Source organism: Ornithorhynchus anatinus, chromosome 7 (assembly GCF_004115215.2).
Source record: "Ornithorhynchus anatinus isolate Pmale09 chromosome 7, mOrnAna1.pri.v4, whole genome shotgun sequence".
Taxonomy (NCBI): Eukaryota; Metazoa; Chordata; class Mammalia; order Monotremata; family Ornithorhynchidae; genus Ornithorhynchus; species Ornithorhynchus anatinus.
The window spans coordinates 22,886,382-22,895,646 of NC_041734.1; the positions used below are offsets into that span (position 1 = coordinate 22,886,382).

Genomic DNA, 9,265 nt, shown 5'->3' on the forward strand with positions numbered 1-9,265 from the left:
GAAATTTGGTCACCAGACAGATCGTGTCCATCTGGAATTTATCCTCACATCAAAAGAATTGAAACCATCAAATGTAAACTCCCCAAAATCTCCCTCTCACCTCCCCAGTCTCTGCCCCTCCTACTCCTCCACCCAATCTCTCATCATTCCCAGCCATCTCTCAAGGGGAGATCTCCTGCCTCCTTTTGACATCCACCCCCACTACTTGTGCCTTCAACCCCATCACTTAGCATCTTATTAAAATATTTGCACTCACCCTTCTCTGACAGTCACCTTTAACTGCTCTCTCCAGTGGTTCCTTCCACTTCACTTTCAAACACACCAACATATTTCCTACCCTAAAAAATACTATTCCAAAACCCTGCCTTGACCCCATTGGCCCTTAGCAATTCTGTTCAAATTCCTTGAACCAGGAGCTTACTCCTGCCGTCTCAACCTCCTCTTCTCCAAGTCCCTCTCAATCTCCTGAAATCCAGCTTCCTCCCCACCTGGACTCCTCCAGTCTCAATTCTCCTGCCTCTCTCTCCTCCAGCATGCTATTCCACCAATTTAAACCATCTCCCATCTTTCCCCAACTTTGGAGCTCTCCCAAGATCCCACCTCTTCCATTAAGTTTTTCCCAAAGCCCATTGCATCAACCCACTAGTGATTTTGAGCACTTACATATTTCTTTATGTATGCCTTCTCTCCACTTTTATGCATTATCAGTTGGTTGTATTCATTCAGCTTATCTTATTCGTGAAAAAAGTTTTTATTTGTCTCCCCCATTAGAGGGTAAGGACCTTGTATACAGGGAAAGTGTCTTTTGATTCTGCTTCACATTACCAAGTTCTTAGTTCAATTAATTCCACTCAGTAGGTGCTCTCAATAAATACCTTTACTATAACATATATATACAAGTTCAGAGGAAAGGCTAAAGTAAATAATAGTTGAACATGGCTGCCAGAATGATGTGATTTGGGAGTTAATCAGGAAAGTCCTGTTGGAAGAGTGAAATTTTGGCAGGGTTTTCAACATGGGAATAGCTGTGGTCTAACAGACTTTTTAAAAGGTACTTGTTAAGTGCTTACTAGGTGCTATTAAACTCTGGGGTAGATACAAGATAATCAAATTGGATATAGTCTCTGTCCCACATGAGGGTCTAAATTGAAGAGAGGAAGAGTTAATCCCCATTTTACAAATGAAATAACTGAGGCAGAAAGCTAAATCACTTGACCAAGGTCTCAGAGCAGACAAATAGCATAACTGGGATTAGAACCCAGGTTCCCTGATTCCCAGAGTTCACTAAACCACACTGCTTCTCAAATCAGTGGGTGATGTGGTTCAAGGCCAGATGCACAGCGGGTAGGAGGGAACGAATGAGAGAGAATTGAGAGTCACACACATTTGGGCTTGGGGATAGGAGAGGTGAAGGGAGAAACACATAAATGCCACCACAAGATTAACTGTCAGACAGCAACTGGCAACTCTATCGCAAGGTTGGGTTAGGATTAGAGAAGCAGAATTACCTAGAGAATGGGCCTGGGAGTCAGAGGACTGGGTTCTAATTCCTGGTCTTCACCTACATGTTATGTGACCTTGGGCAAATCACTTCAATTCTCAGTGCCTCAGTTACCTCATCTGTAAAATGGGGATTAAGGCTGTGAACCCCATGTGGGTTATGGAATGTGTCCAACCTGATCAGGTTGTAGCTCCCCAGTGCTTAGCACAGTACCTGGCATATAGTAAGCACTTAACAAATACCATAAGAAAAAAACAAAACAAAACCTGGGTTTTAACTCTGGATCAGTTACTTGCCTGCTCTGTGATCTTGGGCAAGTCGCTTAGCTTGTTTGTACCCCAGTTTGCTCGTTTATAAAATGGAGACAAAATACTTGTTCTCCTTTCAAGTGCTATATGGAGCAGGGATGGTGACTGATCTCCTTATTTTGCATTAACCCTACTATTTTATTCAGTATTTGGCATATGCTAAACGCTTAACAAATACCACAATAATTATTACCATTAAGAAGGCGTATCGAAGGATATGATCCTTCAGAAGCAACCTTTCTGCACAACCTCATCTTAACACTTGAGTCTAAAAAAAATCAAGTTCCAGCAACATAGCAAAAGGGAATTTTATATTCCCTTAGTTTATATTTTAATATTTAGTAAAATAGTTTATATTTATATTTAGTAATATAGTTTATATATTTAGTAAAATAGCTTATATTTTAATATTAAATACAGATCTGTATGGATGAGGACAGACACTCCCTGCTGCCCAAAACTAGGTCCAACCTCATCCCCGAAAGCTGGGGAGAGGTAGATATTCATAGTCAGTAATGAGCTAGTATTTCTTCACACCAACAACAGACCCCAGTTAAGTATGGCTCCAGTCTTCTTAAAGGAGGGCAGGGTGTGGCTGAAATTGATGACAGGGGAAGGGTGTGGCTGAAGTATGATTTAGGAAAACAGGGTAGATTAATTCAAAAAATGGTGACTGAAAGCAAAATGGAGTAAGGTTGGTTAAGAGTTGGTTTCCACATAATCCTACTGGGCAGAATAGTGAAGTGAGTCCTAGTAGCACATTACCCTCTTTTAGCTGATGAACAAGGGTGATTTCACGAACTCCATGAAGGAACATGTGATTCGCACTGACTCATTGCAAAGCCATATTGCTATCTCTCATCTGTGACACTACATTGCTGACTCAGTCATCTTTTGGTCGATTCTGACCCCATTTTTTTCTGTTCTGTTTATGTCTGGCTAGTCTTTCCTGTTTAGCATTTGTGCTGATTGAGTACTTCCCCTAAGAACTCTCCCTTGAACTTGTCCTTGTTGAAATTCACCTGTTCTTTTTTTAGGTCCCCAGTTGGTGAAAATCATTGACCCTGCCACGGCCTCCTGGTCCCTCCCGCAACCTACTTTTCCTCGGGCTCTTCAAACCCTAATCGACATGTTTGGCCTAGTCATCCATGCAGTTGGACTGTCGGTGACTACAAATCAAATGACTCTGTTCCTTACCATCCTTAGAAAAATTCCCAACTACAAACTATACAGATAATTAGAGTAGAAACTGTTACGGACACTTACTGTAGTAACAGAGAAACGTGGTGGCTCAGTGGTGAGGAATCGCAAACAGTTGGTTTTCCTGAGCAATTTGACAAAGGAGAGCAAGAGGGAAACCTCAGGCTTCCCCATGGTAAATGACGGCACATTCTACCTTCATATTCAGGATGTTTGCAACAGTAATAACTCCCTCTACGTGAGTGCTTTACATCAAATTTACCTCTAACTCCTATTGAGGTGCAGACAATGCTTGGGATTTTCTAGTGATGTGCTTTTATGAATTGGGTTTATAACCTATCAGCTTTTCAGTAATTGCCCAATGATAACAGAAGCCTCACCAATGAGAAGCTTTTTCACAGGGCCTTGAGGGAAGTTGGCTGATGTCAATGATGTATGTCACTGCTCCTACAGAAGGACTAGTAGGTATCCACTCCTCTTCCATCTTTCTGGAGAAAGAAGTCCTCACAATGAAGACATCTCTTTCACTTTTATTTCATTTTGGCTGGGCATCAGGTAAAGAAATGAAAGCAGAAAACAAGCTTTCAGCCAAAGTATCCCTATGATGGTTATTCCTAGCATCAGAAAAATAATGACAGGTGCTACAAACATTAAGCACAACAACACAAGGCAATTTTTGGGGTGCCTAATGTAACTGGGATTGGGGATCCCATACTGGCCTTTTCAGCCACACATGCATACATAGATGAACTTGTCTGCTGTGTGATCTTGGGCAAGTCGTTTAACTTCTCTGGGCCTCAGTAATATCATTTGTAAAATGGGGATTAAGACTGTGGACTCCACATGGGACACAGACAGTGTCCAACCTGATTTGTTTATATAATAATTGTGGTATTTGTTAAGCGCTTAGTACGTGCCAGGCACTGTTCTAAGTGCTGGGGTCGATACGAGCAAATTGGGTTGATCACAGTCTCTGTTCCACGTGGGGGACACGGTCTCAATTCCCATTCTACAGATGAGGTAACTGAAGGACAGAGAAGTGAAACAACTTACCCAAGGTCACACAGCAAAGAAGTGGTGGAGCCGGGATTAGAACCCATGACATTCAGACTCCCAGGCCCATGCTCTAATAATAGTAATAACTGTGGTTTTTGTTAAGCGCTTACTATGTGCCAGTACTAAAGGCACTGTACTAAAGTCTGGGGTAGATACGAGCAAATTGAATTGGACACAGTCTTTGTCCCAGATGGGGCTCACGATCTTAATGCCTCTGTTACAGATGAGGAAACTGAGGCACAGAAAATTAAAGTGACTTGCCCAGGGCCTCACAGCAGAAAGGTGGCAGAGCTGGGCTTAGAACTCATGACCTTCTGACTTCCAGGCTCGTGCTCTAGCCACTAAGTCATGCAGTTCCCAGAGCTGGAACCTATCCCAGTGCTTAGTACAGTGCTTGGCACATACTAAGTGCATAGCAGATACCGTAAACAAAAAAAGGCCAACTATATAAAGATCTGTCTGTCTATCTATCTATCTATCTATCTATCTATCTATCTATCTATCTATCCATATCTTTCCCAGGGCAAAATCCCAGGCCCATGTCTCCATCATCACCATCAGCAGCGTGGCTCAGTGGAAAGAGCCGGAGTCAGAAGTCAGGGGTTCGAATCCTGACTCTGACACTTGTCAGCTGTGTGACTTTGGGCAAGTCACTTAACGTCTCTGGGCCTCAGCGACCTCATCTGGAAAATGGGGATTAGCTGTAAGCCTCACGTGGGACAACCTGATGACCCTGTATCTCCCCCAGCGCTTAGAACAGGCTCTGCACATAGTAAGCGCTTAACAAATACCAACATTATTATTATCACCATCAACAGTATCTACTGAGAGCTTACTATGTGTAGGGCACTGTACTAAGTGCTTGGGAGAGTACACTATAACAACAAACAGACACATTCCTGCCTACAACAAGCTCACAGTCTAGAAGGGAAGACAGACATTCATATAAATAATTAAATTACAGATATGGACATATGTGCTTTGGGGATGGAGGGAGGGTGAATGAAGGAGCAAGTAAAAGCGATCGCAGAAGGGAGTGGGAGAAAAGAAAAGGTGGGCTTGGTCAGGGAAGGCTTCTTGGAGGAGATATGCATTCAATAAAGTTTTGAAGTGGGGGAGAGAAATTATCCCTCTGATAGGAGGAGGGAGGGCGTTTCAGGCCAGAGATAGGATGTGGGTGAGAGGTCACATATTAATTCATATTAAAAATATAATGCAAAATATTTGATCATTGGTATATGGTTATATTTTTATTTAATGTTGCAAGTATAATTATTGTGCTTTTTAATCACTGTTTTGAAGTATATTTATGAAATGGCCAATTTTTTAATATTGGGAAGCATTAATGAACTTAAACCATGAAACTATACATGGTTTATACTGTGTTTTCATCAAACCAAGTAAGAGCACTACCCTGAAATTGTTCCCCTGTTCCCGTGAGGAAGGGTCAATCTGCTTGATGCTTGAAGCAGAGCGGAAATGGAAATTGCCATTGCAAAGGTGAAGCATTTTGCCTCTCATGGGGAGGGTTGGGGATTCATGTGAGACTGGGCTTTGGGGGATAAGTGAGGATGGGGAGAGAAAAACCCCAGACTTGGACAGTCTCAGATTCAGAGTGGGAGGGGGGAAACAGTATATCCACAACCTCTAATCCTGAAAGCAGTAGCTGATTCTCTTGGGACTCAGGGAAGAGATAAAATGTAAATTTCTGTGGCAAAGGGGAAACTAAATCTCTATTTCTTCGGACACCTTATTCCTGTTCGTTCACCGTTCCAATAAGCCTGCAGCTCTTGACCATCCATGTGTGCTTGCCTATTTTATGGCTCTTCGGTCTGCTCCTAAGTACACCCTCATTTAGAATAAATATGTCAAGATCCCAAAGTTCCAGTAACAGAAAATGATAAAGGTTATGTGTCCGGTGATAAAAGGTTTTGAGTTCCACAGTCTATAACTGTGTAAACAGTGGACCAGGACACAGCAGGGAATTCTGATGCCAAGGGTGGACAGATATTTTTGGTCCCATGGCCTCAGACTGCAACTCTAGCCAGAAAAGCAGTATGACTAAGTGGAAAGAGCCCGGGCTTGGGCGTCAGAGGTCATGGGTCCTAATCCTGACTCTGCCACTTGGACTTTGGCGGACTTTGGGAAAGTCACTCAACTTCTTGGTGCCTCAGTTACCTCATCTGTAAAATGGGGCTGAAAACTGTGAGCCCCACGTGGGACAACCTCATTACCTTGTGTCTACCCCAGTGCTTAGAACAGTGCTTGGCACATAGTAAGCACTTAACAAATACCATAATCATTATTAATATTAGCCCTAATCAACTCTTCTTCAATGCCTGCTGCTGATCAAAGAGTAACAGCTGAAAACAGGGCGGATGACTCCATGCGATTCATCACCACTTCTACAAAACAAGTCAAACTCGTGTTCTACTGACAGTGGGATTTCCCATCTCCTTATTCCTAAATTAAAGTGCTTTGCAAGGAAGAAGCTCAGGGTGTTGGTTATTGGATTGCTGATGACGTGAGGGGGACAGTGGTTGCTGATGAAGCAAGAGCAACACTCAGAGATACCTTGAATGGCTGAGCAGAGCCATTTAGCGTGCACCATTCACCCCAGTTGGCATGGAGTTCAGAAAGGTGATCTAAGCATTGACCGCCTCACCAAACCCACACCTGGCTAAGCAGAAAAACACACCTGGTGAATGATAATAAGCAGTCTACTAAACATCTGGGCCTTTGCAGATGTCCACTGGCCAAATGTCCACTAGCTGGATGTTACTCTGGCTGTGGTAGCCTGGTTTGGATGGCCTGTACATAATGCCTGTACGGATTCCACCATCTCTGGCTATTGACAAGATTTAACTGCAACTCTGAGCTCTTATCCTGAAGATCATGGTTTGTCTCCTTGTCACTTGAGGTCTGGGCATTATCATGGTTACTGCAGTGCCATTTTGTTGCAGCTGGAGTCAAAGGAATCAGCACCTACTCTTGCTCTGGTAATTTGAGATGAATTACGAATCATTTCTTTCAATCCATCTGAAAACTCATCCAACTCAATGAGCTATAAACATTACCAGAAAGTCTTCCCAGTACACTTCCAGGTACTGCTTTATGCTGACAACTGTGCTCTTGAGACATATTCCCCAAAATAAATGCAAATGATGTTCCTTCATTTGGCAATTTGGGTACTAATTATTGGCCTAATCCTGACTCCACTACTTGTCTGCTGAGTGACCTTGGGGAAGTCAATTCACTCCTCTGGGCCTCAGTTACCTCATCTGTAAAATGGGGATTAAGACTGAGAGCCCCGTGTGGGACAACCTGATATCCTGGTATATACCCCAGCACTTAGTACAGTGCCAGGCACACAGTAAGCCCTTAACAAATGCCTTAATTATTATAATTATTTTTATTACTATGGATTGACTAAAGAAAACTGAAGTTGTTTTCCAGACTATGCCTGTTGTATTTTACTCTCCCAGCCACCTAGTACAGGGCTCTGGACCCAATAAGTGCTTAGTAAATACTATTGATTGATTATACCTGGAAAAACTACATACAACCAAAGACTTTGGCAATAAATGTCGAATCGCTGTCTACAAATTCAGCAATGCAGTATACCCTTACGCAGTGTGGTGACAGTGGGGCATTAAACTTCAAGTTGAAAGTCTAAATCACCGTAATTGTGTCCAATTTCCACATGGCTCGGTCTTCTAAGAAGTCACACTTAGATTTGAGAAGCAGCATGGCTCAGTGGAAAGGGTTTGGGAGTCAGAGGTCATGGGTTCTAATCCTGGCTTTGCCGCTTGTCAGCTGTGTGATTTGGGGCAAGTCACTTAACTGCTCTGTGCCTCAGTTACCTCATCTGTAAAATGGGGATTAAGACTGTGAGCCCCACATGGGACAACCTGAATCACCTTGTATCCCCCCAGCACTTAGAACAGTGCTTTGCACATAGTAAGCGTTTTAACAAATGCCATCATCATTATTATTATTATTCTTGAATAGTTGCACCAACATCCCCTATAAATGACACTCAACATTAAGTAACAGGACAAGCTCACCAATAGCAAGCTCTTGGAAAGCTGTCAACTCACCAGCACTGAAACAAATCTCACAGGAACACAGCTCCACTGGCTGGGATACTTGAAGCAAATGGATGAGAGGAGTACATCATGAACTGAACCCCCTCTTCACCCCCTCCCCCCTTCTCTCTTCCCCACCCATGCCCCATCCCAGTCCTCTTGTCCCACCGCCACCCCTCATCCCCCTCTCCTCGTCCAGGGCCCCGCCACCTCCTTCCCATCCAAACCCTCCCCTCCCCCCGCCCTTCCCCCCCTCCTCCCCTTGCACCCACAGCTACTTTCAAGTGTGGCCTCTGGAACCCCCGCTCTATTACAGGCAAGCTACCTTTCATCCATGACCTTTTCCTCTCCCGCTCTCTCTTCCTCCTCGCCCTTTCGGAAACGTGGCTCTCTCCCGAAGACACGGTCCCCGCCGCCGCTCTCTCCAGCGGAGGCCTCTCCTTCTCCCACTCCCCCAGACTCACCGGTAAGGGAGGAGGCGTCGGCTTCCTCCTCTCGCCCCGATGCCGCTTCCACACTATCCCTCCTCCCCCCTCCCTCTCCTTCCCCTCCTTCGAAGCCCATATCATTCGCCTCTACCACCCACTCCAGTTACTTGTCGCCGTCATCTACCGCCCTCCCGGTCCCACCTCCGACTTCTTCAACCACCTTGACCCCTTTCTCACCTTCCTCCTCTCCTTCTCTCTGCCCACTCTGATCCTTGGAGACTTCAACATCCATACGGATGTACCCGACGACTCCTCTACCGCCTGCCTGCTATCCCTCCTCGACTCTGCCGACCTCCTCCTCCACCATACCGCGCCCACTCACCGACTCGGTCACACCCTCGATCTCGTCATCTCCTACCGCTGCACTATCTCCTCACTCACCAACTCTGAAATCCCTCTCTCTGACCATAACCTTCTCACCTGCCTCATCTCTCACACTCCCTCCCCCTGCAAATCTTCGCTACGGCCCCACAGAGACCTCCGCTCTCTCGATCCCATCCGTCTTTCCAATAGCATCTCTCCTCACCTTGCCGCCCTGTCCTCTCTTCCCACTCTCGACGATCAGGTCTCCGCTCTCAACTCCACCCTCTCTACTCATCTCGACTCTCTCGCCCCCCTTTCCCT

At 44.8% G+C, this 9,265-nt stretch overlaps 1 protein-coding gene across 1 annotated transcript in view; it reads left to right on the plus strand.

Moving 5' to 3' along the window:
• VSTM2A (V-set and transmembrane domain containing 2A) overlaps window positions 1–3,795 on the plus strand; it is a 169,444-nt gene extending 165,649 nt beyond the window's left edge. Inside the window, exon 7 of the mRNA XM_029068790.2 lies at window positions 2,847–3,795. Coding sequence (XP_028924623.2) covers window positions 2,847–3,046 — 200 coding nt within the window. The 3' untranslated portion in view covers window positions 3,047–3,795. The remainder of the gene's footprint in view (window positions 1–2,846) is intronic.
• The last annotated feature ends 5,470 nt before the right edge of the window (window positions 3,796–9,265 follow it).